Below are 26,299 nucleotides of genomic sequence, written 5' to 3'. Positions count from 1 at the left end.
AAAAAGTAATTAAACCAAGGATTCCTTCGGGATTATTTAACTTCAGCAAGAGGCTGCTCATCTCTGCCACCCCAGTCCTGCCTGAGCATTCTCCAGACATGGAGCTACTCAGCTTTGACATGTTGCTAATTAACACTGCATTTCATCTCTCTGCACAGTCAATCAAGGGACCACCAGCAGACTGATACTAATTGCTCCTTAAAGGTGTTCTGGAAGACTGTCACCTTAATGCCTCAGTAGTCATTACAAATCTCAGAATGCTATTGGAAAGACTGCAAAGTTACAGCAGTCCCTGCTAATAATATATGTGGTGTGCTGTAAGGATTCAAGAGAAAAATCCTCTCCATATATGTATTACAAACTTTAAATGCTGAATTACTACTGCTCATATTTTTAAAAACATGATCCCAGACACTGTAACATCTCAGAGTAATTCAGAGAAAACGATTGCCAATACATTTGAACAGGCTTGTCTTTCACTCTTTCTTCTTTTCCCCATTAAAAGAAAAGAGTAAAATAGTCACGATGGAATTTCATTTCCAATCCACTGATCTTGGTGTGGAGGCTTTAACTCTCTATCAAAAAAATGCACTTAATGGACCAGGCTTTTAAATAAAAATATCAAAAAAAAGAGAAGTTACTCTTCCAGTTAACAGGATCACTGGAGGCTGCACTGGAATATGAGACAGTAACACTGAGGCAGAACGTGCTCCACTTCAAACAAAACACTGATTGATCTGGTCTTTTTGTAGCACATTCTCCTTTACTAAGGAACCTTCAAAATAATTTGTACTGTAGATGTTCCCAGAAACTCCAGCAGAGATGAGCTGTGCAATTTGTTGTGCAATCGAGGAGCAGTCACTGGCTTCTGGAGCCAACAGTGCCCAGAGGAATGACACAGCCAGCACTGGAGCTGGCACCTCTTCCCTTTCCATGCCTGGGTTTCCAACCAGAGCTGCGCTGACTGGAGCTGGCTGTTAGACCAAGCCCAGACCAAGCTCAACCTTGCTCTGGTGCCATTATGCAATGTTTACACCTCTGACCACAGCTGAAGACATTCCACAGACGTGGGGACAGAGAATCAAAGAGCAAAAGGGGTGGGATTCATCTCACTGATGAACTGTGCAAATTAAAGTCCTTGGCTGATATAACCAACTTTGGGCCATTTGTCCCCAGCTCCTGTGGCGAGGGGTGTTTTGAGATCAGCTGTTGGCAGCACAGGCTGTGGTTGCACATCAGTGACCACGTGCCAGAGGAACAAACCACAGGGAGCCACAGTTCAGAGCAGCCCATGGGGCAGGACTTAAGATTTAGGACACACTGATGCTCTGGCTCCTGGTCACATCCAGGATCACAGAAGCAGAGGGTTTGAATCTCAAAGCTTGCTGGGTCCTCTCCTGTCACATCCAGTTCTACCACCTTCTGGAGAACAACTGATGTGCACCAGTGAGGCCTGGAGACAACCTCCCAGTGGTGCTGAATGCACACAAATCATGGAGCTGTTTGCTGGGGCAAAGTGGCAGGGAAGGGTCTGTCAGCTCTGCTGTGCCACTGCAGTTTGAAGCCACCATTCCTCCTGCACAGTTTTCTCTCGATTCAACAAGAAAAATTATTTTCTCCAAGGTAGAAGATGAACTTAGTTATGACCTTTACGAAGAATTAACAAGTTGTCCATGGTTTATCATAAACAGATGTTGGGTCAAGCCATGAATTTGTAATGAATGTTAGAACAAAGGGTAGTTTTGCTTCTATATTTATAACAGCTTTGAATACACCTCACAAACCACAGCTGTCCTTGATTTACTCTTCTTATCATGTAATGGGAATTAATCATTAAAAGTGAGGCATATAGAGGATTTTGTTGATGTTCCCAATCATTTGGAGCTTGGAAAATATGCCTTCCTGGCACTGGAAGATTGTAGAGTATTTTTGGAAAAAAAACAAACTCCAACCCCAACATGTTTTCTGGTGCACTGCAAGGCTGGGGGTTTATCTCTCAGAGAATAAGACCTACTGTAATCCTGCCAGAACAATTAATTTGCAATTACAAATCTTTGTTACCACCCACTGTGATGAATGACTGCTGATCTCCTGTATGAAACACCTCAAGGTCTGGCACAAAGTCAGTATTTTTCTTATAGGAAATGAGGTTTTTTTCCCTCTCCCTATTGTTAATATTCTCCTGGGATGAAAATCCATAGCCAGGATTTCATAGGCTCAGCAAAATACTGTAAAGGAATTGGCAACTACTGATGCTCAGGGAGGACAGGTGGCTATAGGTGGTTTTTCAAATGTGCTTTATCACTACTGACATTATCTGGCAACAAGAATATTGTTTAATGTAGCACTTTGCCAAGCTGATCCTCACTAGTGCTGTCCAGTTTCTGGAGTGTACAACCTTTCTGAATGCAGTGAAAGTTGTGCCAGGAGGTTATAAAAGACATAAAGTGGCAGAAAAAAGATTTCTCCTCTGCTTTCTCTCCCAGCTGAAGCCCAGTTTGACGTGTCACGTATTTATTTACACCTCAGAGCACGAATCTGGGATGGTTCCTACCCAAGGCCCAAAGATTTTGCACAGTCCATCAGGTCAGATCCTACTCTGCGTGGCACGGGCACAAGCCTGAGTTAACTTAAGTGCCTGAATTAATCTGGATTTACACTAATGCAAGAGAGACTGACATCTGACCCACTGTGCTGAGTGAGATCCTTGGCTGGTGGCCAGTGGGTTGCAGAGAAGAATGAAAGACAGTTACCCTGGATTTATGTTGGGTTATCTGAGATTAATACAGGCCTTAGTATTTACAGAGCACCTACTGTAACTGCAAAGAAAAAATATGGCAAAGCCAACATGCTACAAGGCTCCTATGTGTCTTTCCTCTTCTAAAAATCTTTTCATTGGGCCAGGTAATATAATAGGTTAATGAGCTAAATTGTTGCCTGAGGGACAGAAGTTGCATGTTTAAACTTCCACCCACAGAGCTGAAAATGCCCCTTGTGAAAGTCAGTGCTAACGATGGAGTTTGTAATTCCACCTTCCTTGATGTAATACCAGTTTAAAGGAGAACAGTAAAAAAAATATAACTGGGAACCCTGAACCATTCTGTGCCCTTGGCTCCAAATACAGCACTGCAGTCACAGGGCAGAATTAGAGTATGTCGAGGTATGTAAAATACTGAGACAATTAAGTGAAACTGGAAATGAAGAAAAATCCATAAAAATCTCATGGAGAATTGCTCTTGCTATATAATCTTGCCCCTCAGTTATACCCTAGAAAGAGTCCAAAGGCCAGCTGGAGGAAAGGCGCTCAAAAAATACAGCCCTGGCCTGTACTTCTGCACGTGAGTCCCTTCACAGAATCATAAAGGTTGGAAAAGACCTCCAAGATCAAGTCCAGCCTTTGGCAGAACATCACCCATGGCACTGAGTGCCACATCAACTTGATTCTTTAACACTTCCAAGGGTGATGACTCCACCACTTCCCTGAGGAGCCTGTTCCAGCTGAAGAAAATTTTCCCAATATCCAACCTGAACCTCCCTTGGTGCAACTTGAGGCCATTTCCCCTTGTCCTATCTCCAGGTGCCTGGGAGAAGAGCCCGACCCCACCTCCACACAACCTCCTTTCAGGTGGCTGTAGAGAGCAGTAAGGTCTCCCCTGAGCCTTCTGTTCCCTGTTACATCACTGCTGGAGCAGAAGGGGAGAGAGCTGAGGACACAGGGGGAGTCCTGGGTAGCCAAAAAGCAGCCCCAGGTGCTGTTCACCTCCAAGCACCACAGATCTGTCACCATCACAGGTAGGCAAAACTCCATCTCCCCGCAGCAGGCCAGCAGTGCATCCCACATCACGTGGGACACGTTCTCCATGACTCCAGTGCCAAGTCTGAGTCCTGCAACTATTCCTGCCAGCTCAGCCTGGAGCAGGGGAGTGGTGCAGCCCTGGGCTGTGAGTCCTGCTCAGCTTCCCAGAGAGCCACACACACATAAAGACACATTCTGTTCACAGGCTGCCTGCATTCCTCCCAGGAATGTAATCCTCGACATAAAGTTTGTCAGCAAAAATATAATTCATCATGAAAGAATGAACTACTGTCTTGCTAAAGCATCAAGAGGCACATTTTCAGCAGTCTGGGAGGCTGAGGCAAGTGTTGGGAAACTGAGCAACCTGTGTTTGTTCTTTTGACCAGCACAACTACAACAGAAATGAAAAAGTGCTTCCAGCACTAGAACATTTAACAGCTCAGATTTCAAACAAGGAGGAACTATTTCAAAGCAGAACGAGTGTACAGAGATGTTTGTTTCTTTAGCTGAATGCAAACTGGATGTGGAATTTCCTCTTGGAAGAAAGGACTGAATGGGAGATGGCTTGGACTCCCTTTTCCATATTGCATCATATATAAAAAAGGATGATATAATGAATTGCAATTATAAAGAATCCAGGCAACAATAAAAGAATCATTTCAGGTTAACACCTTCAGTGGGTCTTGCACTGTGCAATCCATCTTTCTATTTGGTTCATAGACTGGGGGTCAGAAACAGTTTCTTTATGAAACTTATAATACCAATGCTGAGTTAAATACTAAAAAGAATAATTATATCCCTTTAAGACAAGAGGTTTAAAAGAGAAGTGTCAGCAATGCAGAGATGTGGAGGTTCCCAGTAACAGAACAACTCTCTGTCTTCAGAATTACAGTACAGTCTGTTAATCTCAAGCACTGGGCTAACAAAGACATTTAAATTAAGTTTACAGACCTGGCCTTATGTGCTTGCAAAGCAAAGGATATATATCAGTTCCTTGTGCAACACCTGAAATATGCTGCAAATGCATTGGGAATATACAAACATGACAGCCAGGACTGCTTCCTGAACCTGCTCAGTGAGCTCCAAAAGCTTTCCACAGCTACAATACACAGTAAGGACCATCTGCAAATAAACCTGCCAGAAAATGGAATAAAATTCCTCTTCCTTAGAGCATGGGCAGTGGCTGCAGAGCCATTGCTAAGGCCAGTGGACGAGGTTTGGGCTGGTGGGTGCAGGTTTCAGACCTGCACGGCCCTGCCTCCTGCCCTCACCTCCTCTGCACAGGGTCTGAGAACATAAAACCACAACTCATCTGGCACAGGTTTGGAGCTTTTACTGCTGCCCATCTGCTGAATGCAACAGGATCCAGGACCTTATACAGGATAACCATATCCACTGCTGTCAGAAGTGAGTTATTTATACAGGGCTGGGAGCTGTCCTCTCACACACAGAGTCCATGTGTTCTACAAAACAACCACTGCTAATATAAAAATAACACTCTGTCACTACCACCCAAACAGCCTGTTCTGTTTACAAGTTGTATCTGGACTTGAGTTTTTAAATGAGGTTTTGCCTCTTTCTTACATGACTTCCCGGCATCTTCAAAGGATCTTGGTTTGGGAAATTAAGGATCAGAGGCCAAATCACCAGGCAAGCTGTTTGCACACAAAGCATCAAAGCCCATTATTTTAATCTGTGATAATTAGCACTGTTAGCTAAATCTTGCTTCCCTGATGATTCTTAACAATAAATAACAAATTGCACAAGGAAATTAATTGCACGAAGTTGTTGCTTGTTCTGAGATCAATTTATGTTAATGGAAAAAGTTTCCATCTTAGTCAGCACAAAGCTTCCTCACAGTGATTTTTACAGGACTGGGAACAAATGTTTTACAGCGGAAATTTGCCCTGGAAGGATGAATTTTAAAGAGTTCACTATAATCTAACTGCTACGGACTTTGTGTTTCTCCTTAAAGGAAGAGCTGTTTTAAGCTGGAGTTGCTGATAGCTGTAAAGTCCCCCTAAGTCCAAGCCCTGCATTAAAGCTTCTGGATCCTCATGATGAAAATCCTCCTCTCAGGATTTGCGAAGAATTGAATTCCACACTAAACATTTCAGCTATCTGTGTTTCTGGAACAATAAATTCTCTTCTAAGAACTGTCCCTTCCCATACCCTTGTCTAGCAATCCAGTGGTGCCTTTTTTTACCCTTCTACTCAGAGAATAAGAATCTAATTGTGTGACCTAAGTGTCCAGTCAGAATTAACCAATATGTCTAGAATTTTAAATGCTCATTATAAACCAAATCCAAGTCCAAGAACGTCCTGCTGGACTCACACAGGGTGAAATTCCTGGGAAGCAGAGCGCTGGCACAAGCTCTCTGCAGACAGAAGGAGGACACAAATGCAGCACGTAAGTTTTTTGTGCCCTCCTGCACAGGGAAGATCCTGACCCTGAGTTAAGAATCACAAATAACAAGTGATTTTGCACTGAACCTGCCCTCCTCACATGCAGACATTAAATCTATCAACAACACTATTTACTGTGAGCAATGTACAACTGCAGCCCTCCCAGCAGTGAGCCAGGGTCTTTATCAGATTGGAACTATTCACACAATGCTGAACTTTGAATCCATGTCATCAGTGAATACACAATTATTTCATATTCCTCCCTACAAAGAGAATCTGGGGCAATTTGGCATGCCAAAACTTTTTAAAACTCCACAAATAAATAACTAAATAAACAATGTTATTTCACCTGTTAACACGTGAGGACTGTTTGTTTTGGCCAGCTTGCACGGACTCTGAGTGCCAGGTTATGAATAAAATAATGTTCAATACTCTAAACATCTTGTGATACAAATTCCTGGCTCAGCATAAATACAGACACTTTGTATGTGGCAGGTTCTTCCTGCATTCTCCAGCACTGACACCATTAAATCCATGTATCTATGACAGGATAGATACATAAATAATTGCAATTCCTACAAAAAAATGCAATCACTGATAAGTCAATTTGCCCATCCTGGGCCTCTGCTTCCTTGGATTCTGCTTGCTGGAGTTTGGGTTTTTGGAAAGCAAAGTGCAACTACTGTATCCCAGTGGTTTCTGCACATTCTGTACATTCCAGAACACAAAGTAGGCTTTTTGTTTTAAAGAACAGGACAGTTAGAAAGATATGATGAAAACCAAACTGGAATATAATATTCCTGGGAAATTACAGTTCTCTATGCAAACACAGAGTCAGCAATGTAAAGGATGCTTTAGGAACAACACTGGCAAAGGCTGAGTTTCTGACACTGCCAGGCCTCCTTCCCAAGCAAAACCAAGCATTACTTTAAGATCAGAATGCAAATACAGAGCAGACCCTGCTCTGGTTTAATCCACTGCATTCAGGAATTAATTCCACTGATGTCACTGCAGAAACCAAGTTCAGACAGGTCTATGGAAGGTAAACTCCAGCCCTGAGGAGGGGACTGTGTCTTTAAACTCACGGCTTTCTTTCATTTCAGGTGGTTGGAACGAGTCCAGGACTGGGCTATGCTGGGTAAGTCCCAGACTAGGCTGAAAATCAGCTGCACAGCTCTAGTCTTGCACCCACGTTAATAAAATAGTGTATTGTCTGGCTCTGCATGCAGGACCTGCACAGGGGAGAGGAAGGGAATTGAGCTGGGAGAGGAAGGGACTTGAGCTGGGAGTGCTCTCAGGTACCCTGTGTACCTGCTCAGGCTTCCCTGTGCCTCCCCACAGTTTTATTCAGCTTAACAATGGTTCTCCCAAACCTCCAGATTAATCACTCATGGGACAGGAATACCAAAGCCCAGCTCTCTTCTCAGCTTCACAGTGATGCTTTGAGGGAGACAAAACTCACCACAGCCCCTCATGAGATCCCCCTTTTTCTCAGTGATCGGGTCCTGAACTCTTTAACATATTTACAATCAAGGAAACCAACCTCCTGCTAGTTACTTTTTAGCTTGCCCAGGCTGGACAAGAGGCACCTCCTTAGTTCTCTGCACTCCTGGAAGATCCTGCTAATGAACTCTTTTCCATAGAATTCAATCTGTCAGAACTGTTCAGAGAATGCTTTTTGAAATATGAAAAGCAGTTGCAGCATCACCAGCATCACTTATAAAGCAGCTTTTTGACAACAAGTCCACCTGTGGTGGGAGCCTTGTGTGGGTTTTGCCTTCGGATGGTTAAGCTGTCAACTAATATTCAGTTTTATCCTGCTTGGAATACTTTTCTCTAAAGTGATTTCTCTAATACATTTCTCCAAAACTTGATGGTCATATTCATGAGCCTCTGTTGCAATGTTTGGTTTACAAATGGCATAATGGGTGGGTTTAAAGCCTAGCAATACTTCCAAAACCAGTTAAACCCTTCCTTTCCAAATATTTAAACTTTAAATTAATACAGACAGCTCTATGAACATCTTTGCACTTAGAAAAAAAAACACAGGTAGTGTTTGTTGTTAAATCTGTTGTTACCTTGGACCAATCGCCCGTTTTCCACTCGTAACAGCCTGTGTGATCCTCACACTCCTCCTCATCTCTTGGCCTGGTGGCTGCATCACATTTGCCTTGAGAGTTTGTGCAGGTCACTGTTCTTTTCTGGATCCCCTTCCCACAGTCTGCTGAGCACTGCAAAACAGCAGGGATTTGGGTTTTGGTACAGGGTGCTTAGAAACGACAATTTTTACCTTGCTAACACAGCTCAAAGGAAAAGTTGGGTTTGTGAGCACTGAGAAAAACTGATAATCTGCAAGATTTTATTACAGTAATCTCAGCCACTCATAAATGAGTAATTTGGAAAGCACTGTATCTGCTAGTGAAATATTTCACCTATGAAAAAAGGCAATTCTGAAAAAAAAACCGCTTTGAAAAATATCAGCTGGCTCTTTGCTGGAATTGGTGTTACAGATGAAAAAACACACTAAATCTGGTGTTTAAGAGCTCATCATCTATACTGAGAAAGTACACACTGAGACTTACAGCACAGAACTGCCACATCCCTTGATGTATCATGGGGTGCATCAAGGGTGATGAATGGTGGTGATAAATGCAATTTTAAATCACAGTAGCCTGAGACCACTGCTATGTTTCTGCAGTACAGCTTGGACATATCATGGCAAAATCACAGCTGTCACGTGAAACACCTTCATCCATCCATCACCTTCACTTGTTGGTTTGCCACATGCTCATCACTATGTAAATTCTGAAGGATTTTAACAAACCAACATTCACAGGATTGAACGCAAATTACCCTCAAATGATTCTGTGCCTGGGCTCTATGGAAGTAGCTTCTAAAGAGCAGGGATATCTGGTCATCTTCGCCAAAGGCTGGCTGGAAAATCTGTTTTAATGGAGAATTTGTCTTGATTTCCTTGACTGTACTAGGTGGGAAAACGACACTGGCATGAATGGAAACCAGATTTCTGTTCTCAATAAATAACCAGCTTGGTAAGAGAGCACCAGATCTGCTGATGCTGTCACAGCCTCCTAAATCCATGTCCCCACTCTGCCTGCTCTTCCCTCTCATGCCACTGCAGTGGTGAAGAGTGAGACATTTTCTTGCAGAGCCACTGGGGACAGGAAAAATGACCTATGTACCAGCTGAGATAAAAACCAACCTCCTCTGGCATGTCAAGTTTCTCCCCTTCAGGGGATCAGCAGGGAAAAGACAGTTGATCTGACACTGAATAAACAGTGAAGATATGAGATATTCTGTGAGGTCTTTTGAACGTGTTCCAAGAAGCTTCTCCATCCAGGGGGTCTGTGCTGGAAACAAGCATCAGCTTGATATAAATTACATCAAATGGACAAATCTCAGCATGCCTGTCTAACCATCTTAAAAACACAATCCAGGCAGCTCTGACCTGCTGCCCTTGTTAAGGACGTGAATGACAAGCGTTTATGAGCTGGCAAGCAAACAGACATGCCTTTAAATACTTCAGAGCACTACAGAGTGACTCCTTGGAAATCTGGGAAACCTTCCACTCCATCTACTGTGTGACCCCCTCACGGATGGAACATCTTTGTGACCAGCACAAGGTACAGTTCTGCTGGATACATGGATGGATCCTTCCAGGCTCTGCAGGATTCCAGAAACCGCTTTGCTGGGCTCCTCAGAGCACAAGACCTGCCAGAGAGCCCTAAATGGAGCCTTAAAGCCATGAATTTGCCCCGAGTTGTACAGATTTTCCCAAATTATCTACCATTTTCCTCAGTCCCCAGGGCTGCACTCGTTCATCTCAAACTACAAAGCGCAACACATAAAATCTTCCAAACGGTCCAATTTACTCCAAGTAAATCAAGCTGAAGTGGGAGTGCTTTTCACAGTAGGAGAAATCTCTAGGTGGGTTTTACAAGCAAGTCTGGGAAAAACACCAACTGTTTGTTCTTCCCACAGCTTTTAAGCTATTCACAGATTAATTCTGCATATACTTCCCTAGACAAAACACCATGTGCAAGAAAGGTTTCCAACAGATCTTTGGTGGTCACATATAAATCACCCCCTTTAGGAGTGTTTTTACTTTCCTCAAGTCCTCTGTTTTCATGAAGAATTTTTTAATATAGAGATTTTACAAATGTGAAGTCTGTCCACCTGAGATCATTATGTCTTATTTTATTAACAAAGTACTTAGTTAAATACCCACGAGTTTTTGCAAAGGAGCAACACAATTTTGCTGTTAAAACACAGCTCCTTTATCTGAAGAAAATCCATATTTTTTTCTACTCTACTCCATAACAGTAGAAACATTCACCTTTTCCTGACAGTCTCTATTTTTGTCATTAAAAATGGGTTGAGCAGTACTTTGTCCAAAACAATCCCAAGTGTTTGGCAATACAAGGGGAACTTAATTTTTTCCATGATGAAGATTGCATTGGAATTTGCTTTGAAAACAGACATTTTTGACTGGGGACCAGATATCAACTGTGTTATACAACCAAGACATTCAAAAACATACATCAGAAAATTGACTTATAAAATGATACCACTATTGTGATATTTATTCCACAACATCAGATTAAAATGCTAAGGAATAAAGTGATTATCACTGAAGAAAAATCCTAGATATGAGAAGTGTTCACACTGGCAGAGCATGAAATGTGTCCTGGAGTCAACTGTGCTACATAATAGCAGAAATGTGCCAGAATAACAAATTTAAAAGCACAAGTCTACAATTATATCCCAGACAAAAGGTAAATAAATGCATCAAAGGAAAAGTAAACCAGTATTGAAAAAATTATCTAAAAATATTGTGTGTTTGCACACAAGTTACGTGGTCACAAACATGGAAGATTTCCACTCTGGATTTCCACTTTTCTCTAACTTGACTTCGCCCATTCCATAAAAAGGAGAGAGAAGTGCCTGGGATTGTTAACAAAAGACTCAAGTAAAAATTCCACACCTACAACAGGTAGGAACTGCCCCATCAGAACAGTGTCAGCTATAAACAGTTCAGCTGGTTTAGCTATAAGAAACAAAGAGGGGAACGTCTACAACACACAAAAGACCTACCAGACAACTTATTAAAATTTCAGTGTGTTTCTTCACATCCTTTCAAATGAAAGAACTCAGGAAGAACATGAATATCTTGCACAAGTGAACAGATCAAGCACCTCACTGAAAGGAAACGCTGCTCTCACTTAACTGTCATCTCTCTTGCCAAGCCAAGATTTCCTGTTCAGAAGGTGCTCAATGGAATCCCATTGTGCTCATGAAGAGACACTGCTCCTCAGGATCCCTTGTATCCTGAGCTCCTGTGACTTTTAAGCCCATTTCTAACAATAATATTTTGCAAAAGCTCTTTGACAATGTTTTAAACAGGAGTTCACTGTTTCAAACAGAGATGAGTAACAAGGAACCCTTCTCACAGAAAGGGCTGTTGCTGGACAGAGCCAGGACACAGCCAGGCTGGAATGAGCCTGGGGGAGCTGGAAGTGCTGCACCAGGAGTGAAAGGATCTCATCATTCAGAGAAGCCCAACAGATACAATATCAAAACTAACATGGACATCCTATCAGGAATAGCACAGACAAAATTGCCCTGAATTAGCCAAGTCCTGGTCAGGAACTGCAGGCACACTCCCAGCTCACTTTGCTGTTAATCAAAAAACAGTCTAATTGTCTAGACCACTTATCATTTACATCAGAAATGCATTTATAATAACCTGGGAAAAAAAAAATTAATTCTGCAACTACTCAGAGATGGACCTTTTATACAAAGTGTAACCAGCTTTTTCATGTTCTTGGAATTAGACAAAAGAAAGCTGGATAAGGCCCAAGAATTGTACATTCTCTGCAACATGCAGATACTTGATAAATCTGGTATTTGTTTCATACCACATTTAAATGGAGACAGAAGTCCTGGTGGGTTGCTACACTTCTGGCCTCAGGTCAGTGAAATGTTTTTCCTTCCTGGTCAGAGTTTTCAGATGGTAAGATATAGTTTCTAAAGCATATCTAAACCCTGCCTTAATAACTCATCCAGTATGGAAATCAAACCTCATCTCCACAAATAACAGTCCTACCCAGTGCTCCAATGCTGGGAGTTTGCTGACCACGAGAACACGTGGAATTTTAAGCACTCAGCTGGATTAAGGCAGAGAGAGCTCTGTGCAGTCTGGCTCCTTTCTCGAGTGAAGTTCCTACCTTTGACCACTCTGATGCTTCCCAGATGGACAGGCAGTCCCTTCCCTCACAGCTCTGCACCGGGCTTGGTTTGTTGCCCAGGCAGTAAAGGTCCCTCGTGTTGACGTAGGTGCCGTTCTGCAGCTGATAAACACAGGTCACCTCCCTGTGCTGGACACCCTTCTCACAGGTGGCAGAGCAGGGACTCCACTGGCCAGTCACCCACCTGGGAAGGAGCCAGAGAAAAAACGTTAACAGACATTATGCTTCTCTTAAAACCAGTGAGAAACGGGCAGCAATTCCTGGATTTGTGGGTTCTTTGCTGGTGCTGTGTTGTCATCACACTGAGATCACTGATCACCTTTGGGAGCCAAGGTGTGCAAAGCAGGAGAGTGTCAGGATACAAGTGGATATTCCCTCCTGACTCCATGCCAGGCAGAAACACAAACTCTGCATCACTCCCTTTAACCTCACTCTCTACAGTGTGGCTGTGTTTTTCCCTCAGATGAAGACAGACTTGTCTGCAGACCATTCTACCCCACAAATATTCCTGCCTTTGAGAGGTACCTGGGCTGCATCTGCAAGCACAGCATCACTGCAGAGAGCCTGTACTTACAAGCTGGGATGTGCTATGGCCAGGCACCTGGCCCTACACAGCTTTCCCACATCCAAGACCAGAACCAGCTTCTCCAGCCCTGCATTATATGACCTCAAAGCATAGAAATCCTCTACATCCTGGACTTCTAGAATGCAAAGACATCTCCTGCCTCATTTCTCAGTCACCCTCTCACAGGTCACTGATGAGATTTCACTTTTTGTAGTTGGGCTTTCCAGGATGTTTAATTGGAATCTCATCTGTTTGAAGTTCATGGCACTAAGAGCTTCGATCCTGGCCAGGTTCATTCATTCTGAGCAGGTGCATTCTCAATTGCATTTAACTGCCAAGGCTCAAGAAGTATTTAAAAAGACAAGACTTTCCCTAGAGAAAGGATCCCGCAATGTGGTTTCCAAGCTGCTGTAGCTCACCAGGATGTGCCACAACCCAATCTGGATGGGGTGGGGATGTTTCCCTATGACCATCATTCCTCTGAGCTGTGGGATTCATTCACTTTGTGAGCACATTTCAGTTGCCATTTCCTTCCCCTTTGATCAAAGTGTGCTGGGAACAAACACATGGCCTTTTTTTTGTTGTTGTTTGCTTTGTTATGTGTTTAAAGGCTCTTTAGCAAAAACCCAGCCCGACACCGTGAGGTGTTTGAGTTCCTCCGAAGTAGGGAACATATTGATGCCATGAGGGAAAGGAGGCATCCTCACCCCTCCATCTTCCAGCTCCCACTGACTCCAGCAAGTGCTGAAAGCACCACTGTGGTTAGAGCTGGGCTAGGAGGCAGTGAATAAAATGTCTAAGAAGAATCTGGATTAGGAGGGATGCAGGGAGGGACACTTTTCTCCTAAGGAGAAGCAGCATCCATTTTCACACTTCCTGCAATCTGTCAGTGAGGAACATGTTGTCTGTAATTACAGGCATTCCCGGATGGAGGGAAGGACTGGAGCAATAACCCTGAGGAAGGCCATCATGCCTTTCTCACCAGGCAATTGACCTTCTAGCCTGTTATTTAGAGCTGTCATCTAGATTAGTATCCTTACATCATGAATCTTTTACTTGTCACCCAGTCCTTGGCTGTCTGTTACGAAAAGTGGCCCAAATAAGACTTCTCAAAAACAAGCCTGCTCAGAAATACTATTTCATTCTGCTGAAGGCTCCTGTAGCCCAGGCAGAACAACATAAGTGCTCAACAACTTATTAACCACATTTCTTTTGAAGCTGTCATGTAACTTCTCTGAAACAAATCCAACAACTGTTTCCCATCTTCCCATTCCTGAATGGGGAAAAATCAGTTCAGCACAACTTGAAACATCTTCACCTGGTGCAAGTGTCATGAATTAATTTGTAAATGCCATGACTGGTGTGCCAGCACTGATGACTGAGCTGACAGGGAAGGCAGAAGCCATTCGGTTTGAGCAGGACCAGGCCACCTGTCTTTTGTGGAACAGGGCCCCACTCAAATGTTTCAGTGCTTTAAAGCAGTTGACTGACACATCTGTGAATTCCTGTTGGCTAAAACAGCTGGCAAGACACCAAACTTCTTTCTCCAGACTGCAGTTCTGGTGCATCTCTGTGGCTCAGCAATTGGCACTTCCCTTACGGAACGGGAAAATGTCAGCTGGGAAATCGAATACTTGGGCTGAAAGTCTGACAAAAATAGCCCTGAAGTGCAGAAATCAGTGTTCATGAAAATTAACAGCCAGGCCCCCTTGATATCAGCTGGGCTCTGCCCTGTCAGAGGTCCATGTGGGTGAAGGGACCTCTCAGCAAAGGCATGGAGGGGATGGAGTGACTGTGCTGTACGAGCAGAACGTGAGTCACAGGGCCAGGAACAGGTTCTGTCCAGGCTCCACTCAACTAATACTCACTTCAGCACTGTGCTCTCCCTGTGATCTACAGCCACTGGCAAAAGAAAAAGGGAAAGGGACTGGAAGCAAAGAAAGATAAAAATACATTCTTGGCAGAGGCTGTGTGTGAGCTTGCATTTAGGATGGGCAGCACACAGCATGCCAACTATTCCCAAGATGCTTTAAGAAGCAAGGTTATGGCTTTCCTTTCAGGAAGGAGAATTCCTTCTTTAATTTTTTTGTTGCTCTTGTGGAGGAGAGAGATCACCTTGTTTTCTACCCTGTTTGGTGGTGTCTAGTTGGTGCCACTCCAGTACAAATACAACAGGGAGTAACTGGAAAACTGGCACAGAAAACCTAAATATTATCATCATCATGAGAATAATGATTGCACAGCATGAGCTGAAACCCAGGGTATCAGTACAAAGATGTGTTTGTGGTAAAAACACAATCCCCAACTTTTTTTTGGAGTGGGCAGCTTCAGCTGCCCATCCACTTCATCCATCCCTGATCCCAGCCCAGTGCTCACAAATAAGGAGGGGCAATGCTGGAAGGGATCTCTGAAACCTCACAGCCCACTCTGTCCTGCCTGTGACAACTGCTGCTAACATGCAATAGAAACACTTAGAAAGTAAAGGCTCTTTTGAAGTGGTGAGTTTAGTTTCATATCCAGGAGACAAGTGACATGAAATGTCTGCATAGTAATAATATCAGTTAAGTAGGTTATTTTCAAAGGCAGCAAGGGGAAGATCACTTTGACCACAAAACTCCATCCTCTCAGTGGAATCTCTGCCTGGCTCAATGACTTGTAAAAATGATCTGGCAAACAAGTAAAGATGAGTCCCATGTGCAGCCCTGGCAGTGCCCTGACCCCCCCACAGCTCCCCCAAAGTTTCCTTCACAGGCAGCTGAAAAATATTGTTTTGGTGCCTGTAACACAGAGAATCACTGCAATTATGTCTCCACAACATCGTTCACAACCAAAGTGGAAAAAACAAGGGATTTATGGATAAAGTGATTAAAGATGAAAATTCCTGCCAGTTTCATATTTAGTAAGGAATGTGCAGCAAGATATCAGCAGAATTACTGTCTGCAAGTAATATACACATGGAGAAGAAAAATGTGATGCACAAATAGTATCACATGATGGTTCCTATTAAATTACACCACAGGCAGATTTTCCTCTCTGCACTGTCATTACACCTTTTGAACACACCTGATGTGTTTAACAATGAGACTTACTTATAGGGTTGGGTTTTTTTTAAAAAAAGGGTAAGTATTCTTCTTATGACAACGTAAAAAATAACTCCAGTGTTCTAACTCCAAACCCCAAGCTGGCTCTGTATTATTAACTAAGCCAATTAACTGCTGTACACTAAGCCCTGTGTGTATCATACAGAGCTCTTGGCTTCCAGTTACACTTTAAGCCTGTAAATTGATCTTAGGGATTGCTTAACACCAGAGCTTGTCTCAGTTTGGTCTTTCCCTCCCAGGTTATAACCTGCCCTCTGTGGGACCAAGGGAGAGCTCCAGCTGGAGTCCCTGGAGAGCCCCTCATTTTGCCAACAAGCCCTGATTTACATGACAAACACACTCATCTTGCTCACAGCCACAGGGATGGCTTTCTCTGTGGTATTATTTTTTTGTAATCTTACCTCTGTAGAAGACTCAAGAGCTAAAAGAGCCCTGCTGGTGGTCAGATCCAGGGAGACAGATTGTAACCCAGTCAGTGGCTGTCTTTCTAGCTAAAAAATGCCCAGAAGGGTGTGATTTTCAAAAGCCTCAAAAAGCTGGGATGGGCAGGACATGCAATCTGAGACAGCTGTTCAAAATCTTCTGAGTCTTCCTCAACCTCTGACCTCCCAGTATCTCTTCTGAGGAATTGGGAGTTCTTCTTCTAATCTGCTTTGGCAACACTCATCTGGCAGGCCCCCGGAGCAAATTTGAAATATCTTTTGGAGGTTCAGTTCATCATTTGATCTTTCCATGGTCAGGATTAGTCATTACCTTGAATTATCTACACTACCTACTTGCCTACAACTCCCACATTTTCTAGGGAAAAAAAAATTGTCTACAGCACTATGTACAAAAACCCAGGGGAGATGAACGTCGGCAAACGAGGGCTTGTAGCTGAAGATTTGGGAAAAAAATGCTGTGAAGATAAAATGGATCAAGGGAGTTCAATAAAAAGACATGGGGTCACCTTTTAGCAATTTACAGCCTCTTATAACACAAAATCATTTCAAATTCTATGGTAAATATTGCAGCCCACATTTCTGCCTTGAGCCCTTCAGAAGAACAGTGCCTGCAAATGGGTTCTTTTCCACTAACTAAACATCCAGGACATATTCACACATTCCTCACTATCTACAGGGATTGTGTTACTTTTGTTCCCTTCTCAATGCTACAGTGAAATTGTTTCCCTGCTTTCACAGTAATAGCTCAGATGTGACCAAAGACGTGTTTGCAATAACACTTTTTTTTCTGTTATTAAACCATTTTTTTTGAACTAGTTGTAGTTAAGAGCCTGTTCCACCACAGAGTAAAGTATCAGATGAAATCTGCTACAAAACAAGACAGCTTATCTGAAAAAATACTTGTGACAGAACCTAATCTAAAACCCTGTAATCTGAGGGTTTTATTTCTAATAGATTTTATTGAGTAAGTTTTGGTTTAACATACATTGTTGCACTAATGTAAAGGTGAGGATAACCTCATGTCCAGTTAGCACTGGTTGTCTTCAGCACCAGTTTGTGATGCCAAAATCGTGCCAAAGTCATTGAAAAGTTGGTTTTCTGAGGCACCTGTGTGAAACTGTGACTCTACTGATGTCAGACAGAACTCAGACTGACTTGCAACAGGGCCAGGATTTCACACGGGATAATTTTAGCAAGGAGAATTGGAAAAGGTTCCTGAGAATCAATCATGTGGAACTGACAGTCAGATACACTTTGCTTACATCTATCAAACTCAGCTCATGCTCAAATATGTAGAAGCAAGAAAACTCTGCTTGCAAAAGGACTCATGATTTCCACAAAATACACACACTGCTATTGGATCAACCTGACCCCACACACTTCTCAAACTCTCCACCACCTCTCTGCTGTACTAGGGTCAAAATAATCAGGTGAATCTTGTTTTTTGGGAACAGGTTGGTGCCACACCCAGTCACTAGAAGGTTTGTGGTTTTGTTTGGTTTTTTTTTTTGGAAAAAAGTACAAGGAATCTAGTAGAATAATACAGCTGCTGATGTCGAAAGTAGGACTCCAAGACTAACATTCCTGTCTGATTGCCTTTATAAACAGTGCTCAGTAATTTTCCAGTACAGTAGTCATTCTGCTAACAGACTTGCCAACTTTCACTCACACAGGTTTCTTTTTCTCTTTAGTGGTTATCATTTTGACAGGTTTGTTTTTTAATTTCCCACCAATAAGATCAGCCACAGGGACAATGTTTTATAATTTACATGCACCTTGGGAAGTTCCTTCTTTTAAATGGGAGCCATTGTTTTCTCCCTCCTCCCCTCCCAAAATGAGCAGATCACTCAGTTTTGGAGGACTCAGTGGGGGGTTGGTGTGAGTAGGTGTCCTTTTTCCTGGCAGCTGCCTCACTACACTAAGGGACAGAATATCAGCATTCCCAGAGCCCTTCTCAATTAATTACCCCTTCCCTCATCCATGGCTGGTGTAGCTTTGATTGGGTAACTGGTGTCCAGCTCCACTCCCTCCTTTTCAAGGAAAACAGTGCTTTTTCCTCAGCTCCCACCACAGGATGCAAACTGTGAAGAGCATTACAGCAGGCAGCAGTAGGAGTGGATTTCACCATTCAACATTTTGCTAGATTATCCTGCTAATCTTTTTTTTTTTTTTTTTTTGGTGGGTTAGAACTGCACTTGGCCTGAAGAGCCTCAAACCAAAGCAGCACAGATCATTTAACATTTTAAAACAGGGCAGTGGTCAACCATAAGGTTGCTGAGTCAAACATTGGTACTGGGGAAAACAGTGAAATAAGGCAGCCTGGGTGTTCACACCAAAGCTAAGGAACCTGTCTCATGACTCCATGTGAAAACTAATGTCAAACTAACTCCTCCTCTACCAAGTCATTTTGGATTATTTGATGTAAACACATTTAGCAGTAGGCAATAAACCCTCCTCATTCTACCTCTGTTCCTCAGCCTTCTCTTAGTTCTCTTCCAGAATTGCTCTATGGAGCTGAGTTGCTGGATTTGCTTGAGAACATCTTTTTGTCTTTCAGTGGCTAATTAAGCACTGACTGGTACCTGCTGACCTGGAACAGTTGATTTTGTGTCCTCCCCGTGGATGGGGATCCCCATCACCAGTTACAGCAGGACACCAGCTACCCCCTCACAAAGGTGCCCAGGAGTGTCTCAGGCCTTTTGCTCTGCAGGATTTTGGCCTCTGCTCCTGCATCCCAGGCTGGTGTCCCTGAGGAGCAGCCACCAGAGCGCAGCATTCCCGGCTGGCTCGGCCAGGACAGTCCTGGCAAATTCATTAAGCTCCAACTGATTCTAGAGATCCCACCTCCAGCTTTGGGAACTACTTCAAAATGAGCTCCTACGTGGTGCCTCCTTGGATCAGAGGGTGCTAACATTGCTATTTATGCCAGATTTCCAGGCTAAAATGATTTGAAACTCTCCCCATGGCTGTTCCTTCTTTTTCTTTTTTTTTTTTTTTCATGAAACCAAATCCAACACACACCAAAGATGTTTCTCAGCACAAGGCACAGACAAGGTTTTGATCTCGTGGCCGTTGAACCTAATGGATGATAAACACTTGCACAGCTCCCAAAAGAGCCTGACAGCATTAATGAAAGAACAGACTCATTTGGAACCACTAAATGTCCAGCTCAGTCCCTTCAGTTCACACAGAGCCAAAATGTTCCTTAAGTTTAGTGTAATTTCCACACAGCCCTGTGAGCAATTTGCTGATAGTCCCAAAAAAGTCTTCCATCCCACTGTTCCCCCCAAATTCTACTATTTACAAGTCTTTCACCACACAAACTAAATTCAAAACTGTTCTTCTCCCCATCTACCTGCAATGAGAACACACATAAAACGTGGTGCAAACAGACCAGAATGGGGGAGCCAGACTGAATTCTGTATTTTGTATCGGGATTTCTGTATTCTTGGGCTGTTAAACAGCACTGTCACAGGTACATGGTGGAGTCTGAAGGGAGAGGAGGACTCTCAGTCAGCAGGGTCATATGGACACACTCCATGAGCTTAAATCAGACCAGGAACCAAAGCAATGGGCACTCTCACCCACCTCACACCGAGGCACCATTATTTTGGCAGTCCCCAGCCTTTTGGACGGGCTGCTGAGGTGCTGAGCCAGCTTGAGGGGCCTTGGCTGGCTCTTACAACCGGCTTCATTTTTCCCCCCTGGGCACCGCTGTGGTGTGTGAGCCCTTGGAGAGGACGGAGTTGGATTCCAGCCCATGGACGGAAAAGTGAAAGTGGAATAGAAGAAAGAAACAAGGAAGTGATCCATGTAACCACAGCCCTGACCTCAGCAGCGTGCCAGCTTTTAGAGAGGATTTGGAGGGCAACAATAATCAAGGACACCATGCTAAAAGGATGCAGGATGGGCTTCCTTCAGGCAAAACTCAGTGGCTGCATTTCTTTGACTAAAATAACTGGTTTTGCGGACAAAGGAAATGTGGTAGATTTAATCTGTTTGGTGAGGAAGTCCTTTTGCTGCATGGGAAATGTTTACTGGTTATATGCTGGGTAACATGGATATAATTGTGCAATTCATATGGTAGGTGAGAGCTGAGCTCTCACTCACCTGTTGTACTGCAAAGGAGTGAGTATCAGGTATGAAAGGAATTTAGATTAGTTACTAGTGGACTTCCTGAAAGCTCTGTCCTGCATTTGATCCAATTCAGTCTGTTCATTAATGACCTTGGTACAGAGAGAAGAAAAATGCTGAAAAATTAGGGAAAATGCTGACAATACAAAGTGTAGAAGCACTGTCAATACCTCAGAGGATTAGGATGTCATCCAGGAAGGTCTGAATAACCTTGAGTACTGCAATAACAAAGATAGGATGGAAATTAATAGCACACAGTGCAAGGCTGTATGCTTAGGGACTAATAACAGGCATTTCTGTGTTAAAGGAGGGTTCATATGCTGAAAAAAATGAGGAGGAAAACATCTCCAATGACTGTAAGCCACAAATATGATGCAGCCATGAAAAAAAGCAGTAAAAACTTAAAGTAATGGATTTAGCCCAGAAAAATGATGGAAGGAGGAGACACAATGGTTTGCTGTCTCATATGGCACTGAGCCCAAGGCAAAGAGCAAGGGAAGGAAAACACTGTATAAGCAAAGGAGCAGAGCTGATGCACAGAAAAAAGGCTGAAAAATGACAATGACTAATTAAGGCTGGAAATAAAAGATCCTGACCCACATGAACAGCAAGGTCACAGCAGAGCCTCCCAGTGAGGGAAGGAGCCCGTGGAGCAAAATCAGTTTATGGAAGGGAGTCTATAACATGCTGCTGGTGGAAGCAGAAAACTAACCCTTGGGCTCAGGAGGTATTTTCAAGTCCTAAACAGTGAAACTAAGGGCTCAGGTCTCCTGTGGTTTTCTGCAGATGCAGGCAGGGATTTCTGGTGTAGGAACACCACCCATTCAGCAGGTCCCCGGATGGACTCAACCTCCATGAAAACGCATCACAGCGAAGAGCACAAAAATCCCCGGCGTTTGCTCACAGGCCATTCCACTGCAAGTCCAACAGTTGGGAAATTTCATGTGGTTTTGGTTCTTTTCCTGCACTGGAGGGGAGCAGTGTCACATTCCCAGCCCCAACCATGCATGCTGAAGTTGTGTGGCCACTGGCCGACCCGTGTTTTCAGTAATAACAGCTGATGTGATCTGTGATTCCTGAGCCCGGTGCCAGCCCCAGCGCTGGGTTTGCCGCGTGTTTGGGTTGGTGCTCAGAGCGCTGGAAGCAGCCCATACACACCACATGCAGGAATCCAGATTCCATCTGGTTACAGCAGGGTTTTGTAAAAAATACCTAAAGAGCTAGGCAGAGGATTAGAATAAAGAGGTGCTAATAGGGTGCAGTTGGGACAGGAAAGGAAGCTGTAAAGAATTTAATGGAAAAAGAGGGTCAAGGAACATAAAAAATAAAATAGGAAGAAAAAGAGGCATTTTTTTTTTAAAGGTGAAAGAGTAACAATAATAAAGAATGAAAGATTCTTTTATTTTTGCCAGTTTCAACAAAACCCTTAAGAAAATTCTCTTCTGTGACGTTTAATTTCAAAACATGTCAGCGTATCCAACCAATTTTTAAATCCTGCTTTGTTTTTCTCAGATGTTGGGTTGCACTTGGAGAATTCTGATCTTCTCCTTGGCCTCATGAAACTACTGTCCCCTGCCCCACATTATTTGGCTCTCCCAAGAGGTGGCTGAAGTTCAAAGGGATATATAATTTACAAAGCACTTTGGGATTGTGGTGGAAGAAAGACACTGTTATTAATAACGTTCCCTTTTTTCTCCTGATCACTTTATATAATGTAACTATTTTTTTAAAATTTTTATTACAATCTAAACAGCAACAGCCTCTTCCTCCATTTAAACAACATGATCTCAGCCCATCCCAAAGAGTTTGTAATCTGGGTCATACATGGATTGAGGGAGGAAACAAAGGGACAGTGTGGGATAGTGACTTAAAGTCACACAGCACATCCAAAAGTGAAACAGAGACTGAGTGTCCCCTGACCCAGCCCTGTGCTGGCCATGAGACCCCTCTCTAGAGATAAACACTCTGTAAGGTGATTCTCTTAAATTTTGAGTGAAAGTGTAAATGTAGTTCAAAATGCACAAAACAGAGCAGGTTTACCAGAGAAAGGAGAGCATTGTTCCTTCTTCTGAACTCAGGTGAAGGGTTTAGGTCTGAGTGGAAACGGGAAAGGACCTTATTGTAACAAGATGCTACAATAATTTTACTTGAAACCCTAAAACAAATTCAGGGCTCATAAAAAAAGCACTGACATGGTGAAAGAGAATGGTTTCTTTAAGATGTTCTTGGTCAGAGAATATGCTAAGCATGCATTTCTAATGTCTGGGTGGGCAAACGCAAGTGGAAATTTAAATTCTACAGAGGCACACAGAATGTGCTTCTGAAAATGTTTCCAGTTAAAAGCATGTTAAGTGTGAAAGTGTAGCCTACACGGAGGGAGGGAGGGAGTGTGGTCTATCAGATCATCAGCAAGGATTCTGTGGCCTTTCCGGGTACTGAGAACATTTGGTGTCTGCTGTCACTGCTCTGGAAAAAAGGACCAACAAGAGGGACACTGTGCCAGAACTGATTGTTCCTGGGGAGAACTGTGCTAAATTGTGGCTGTAAACTGCCTGGTAACCCCACACAGAAGAAGAGATACCTTGGAATAAGGGCTGGACCTGAATCTCCAAAGGAGATTCTCCAAGTCTGGTTATAGGAACAGAGTAATCCTTTCTCAGGAGGCTTTGTGTGATTTATCCCGACCTGGACAGGTAGTAATGCCATGGTGGAAGTGTGCAACAAAGAGGAGACTTATCCAGGGGCTGTCTCAGAGTCATGGAATCCCCCTGAGAAACAGCCCTGTGGGTCTTGGGGCTGTAACAGACCTGACAGCCAGGACCTCCCTTTGCTGCCCTCCTGATAGAGGCAGAAGCTGCCCACATTTTCCAGAGCTTTTTAAGTTGCTTTTCTTCATCTCCACCACCTGGATGCCCTCCAGGTACCTGCTTGGCCTCCTCCAGCCTCCTCCCAGTGTCTTCATAAAAGGTCTAGAAGGAGTATTTCATGCCAGGGTACAAACAAAAGCAGATGTTTTTTGTTTCTGTCTGAGAGTGACATGACAGAAATCCCAGCATCACTGGATTTAGGAAACTTCCTCATGGAAATGCCAGTTGTTTCCTCGAAGCCACTGGGAGTTTGGCTCTCCTTACACACCTGGAAGCTCAGGGGGCATCTCATTTTACCTTTCAGTACCGAAAGCTGTGTGGCCACAATATTGTACAGCAGCAATAACAGGCAGAAACTGAAACCTGAACCAGCCTGGACTTATTGATGGATGACCTGACACTGGAGTTCCCTGCTCCAGGGCACTTTAATCAGAGTGCAGGTCTAATTAGAAGGAAGTGTGCTGTTTGTCATTTTCCCCATTGTTTCTGCAAGGAGGATTAGCTTTGTAGGAGCATTTCCCTGGCTTGTCTGAATATAAAAGATGCAACAGCCAGCAGGTTTGTTTGAATATGATTTTTAAGATATTTTTCAGCTTTATTCTAAACTGATTTTATGTTATAACTACTATGAAAATTGCAGAGTCTATAGTAGCCTACAATGCTAAAGATTATGCAGAGTAAGAGTGAACTTTTTTGTTAGCAAACAAACTGAACAAATTAATGTACCTTCCTGTGTTTTCTCATTTTGGCCAGAAAAGTCTTTTTTTTTTACACAATGCAGATCAAAATTAATTCAGCTAAAACTGCTCGCCAAATCAGAAAGAGAGCTTTTTATTGCTTTTAAAACTTATTACTATTAGATCTCTAATTACTCCTACTGAGGAGAAAAGCACCCTTACTGAGGAAAGCATCTAAATGTGTTTCATCATAATTTCTTGAGTTCTTTTTTTTTTTTCGGTAGCACTGTTTGACAGTTAATTAGACCCTATTCTGTGCTGATTCAGGAAAGGAAAAGGTTAGATATGCAGGCACTGGACTCTTGTCTAACTTTACACTGCAAGTTGCTCTGTCTCCCAGGAGGCAGCCAAGGGGAAAAGAAAACCATCCCCAAACAATGCATGGAGGCAGCTTGCATGGAATCTGGCCTTGCTGGCCACAGATTAAATGGCCTTTGTCTGAGGTAATGAAAATCTGACCTGCTCAACAAAAGGAAATGAATATTACAGCTGCTTACTGTGGCTAACAATGTGTCCCAATGCTTTCAGACATTTTCACTGTGTTCACCAGATGGAGGCTTTGGAAATGGGTGATTTCTGAAGGGAAGGGATATTGGTTTGCAGTGGTTTTTAGCTCCTTACCGTGACTGGCAGGGGTGTGTGTTACATTTCCTGACCTGGGGCTCGGGGCGCGTCACTCGCTGGCAGTCACTGTCATTCACCAGTGTCATGGTCTTGTTGATAATTCGGGTACAGGACACAATGGTTTTCCTTTCACCTACAAGTCAAACAAAAAAGAACTCTGAACAAAACCCTGTCAACTCCTTAACCAAAACTCAGCAGCTTGGAGCTCCCTGCTCCCTCTACAAGACTGTGCCCTGCAAGCAATTTTATTCTCCACTTCTGCCTTACTTTTGTACTCTTTTTTCTTTTCCCCCCCAGAAAAGCTACAAATCTTTAGCCAATAATTCTGCAATTGACTCCTTCACAGGAACAGCAGGTTGGGCTTTCTCTTTCTAGTGTTTAACGTGAAAAATATCCTGAAAACAATTTGCTTTCATTTCTTGTTCCTCCCCCACAGGTAGCTGTGCCCTGTAATCACCTCAGACAGATGTGCTGACTGATAACCACAGGACAGCTGCCTCTTGCTGCTTCCAGGCAGGAACAGTAGGGTTGAAAAGGAGTGAAGGAAGTTCAAGGGGGATTAACTGGGCTCGGTTTTGTTTCACAAAGAGCTGAAATTAAACCTCCAAAGCAAGAAAATCTCATCTTTTGGTCCTCCAGATATACTGCTTTAAAAGCCCTGCTAGTAGGATACATCTCAGCATTTCTCACATAAACTCCCTGTGCATCAGGAGTGTCTTTCCTCAGGACACTGCAGTGTGGCCCTCAGGGCTCTGCCTTCCCCTGTGTGACCCCAGGAAAGCTGGGCCACAGGGCAGCATGACAAGGACCACAAGTGACAAGGAAACTGCCATCCCTCCACAGTGTGACTTTGCCTCACTGCTAATTATTTTGGTTCCTCAGAGCCTCCTTCTAACCCTGAACCTGCACCAAATGGAGTTTATTCATTCATGACCTGCAGCAGATAATAAAAAATAACTCAAATTCTGTAAATAAAAAATGTGTAAAAGTCTGTTTGGAAGGGAAAAAGAGAAAAGGCCCTTCCCAGCTTGGATAAGGAGTAACAGCCTCTGGCAACCAAAATAAAAGATCGACTGTCAAGCTACCACTGGTAGGAGCCATGGTTGGCAGACATTGCTTTTATTCAAATACATAGCGAGCTTGCAACAAAAAATAAAGCCACAAACAAATCTCCTACTCATTCATGTGAGGATTTAATGACTCAGAAATTATTATTTTAATGCATGAGTAAAAGTAAGTGTCTATTTTAAAATGAGTTCTATTTACAGAAAAAAATAAATCCATGGTTTCAGTGCACTGAGGGCAGTGAGCCTGCAAATGTGAAGATGAGCCCTCTTTCCTTCTGTCACATCATATCATA

General features: G+C 43.2%; 1 protein-coding gene across 1 annotated transcript in view; it reads right to left on the bottom strand.

Moving 5' to 3' along the window:
- The window catches only part of ADAMTS17 (ADAM metallopeptidase with thrombospondin type 1 motif 17), a 166,962-nt gene that overhangs the window by 12,098 nt on the left and 128,565 nt on the right, over positions 1–26,299 (bottom strand). The window contains exons 19-21 of the mRNA XM_032700609.1: positions 24,937–25,072; positions 12,448–12,652; positions 8,281–8,433 (exon numbers count right to left, since the gene is read on the bottom strand). Of these exons, the coding sequence (XP_032556500.1) occupies positions 8,281–8,433; positions 12,448–12,652; positions 24,937–25,072 (494 nt within the window). The remainder of the gene's footprint in view (positions 1–8,280; positions 8,434–12,447; positions 12,653–24,936; positions 25,073–26,299) is intronic.

This window comes from Chiroxiphia lanceolata, chromosome 12 (assembly GCF_009829145.1).
Source record: "Chiroxiphia lanceolata isolate bChiLan1 chromosome 12, bChiLan1.pri, whole genome shotgun sequence".
Classification (NCBI taxonomy): domain Eukaryota; kingdom Metazoa; phylum Chordata; class Aves; order Passeriformes; family Pipridae; genus Chiroxiphia; species Chiroxiphia lanceolata.
The sequence above is the reverse complement of the archived record's forward strand: the minus strand, read 5'-3'. Positions and strand labels throughout refer to the sequence as shown.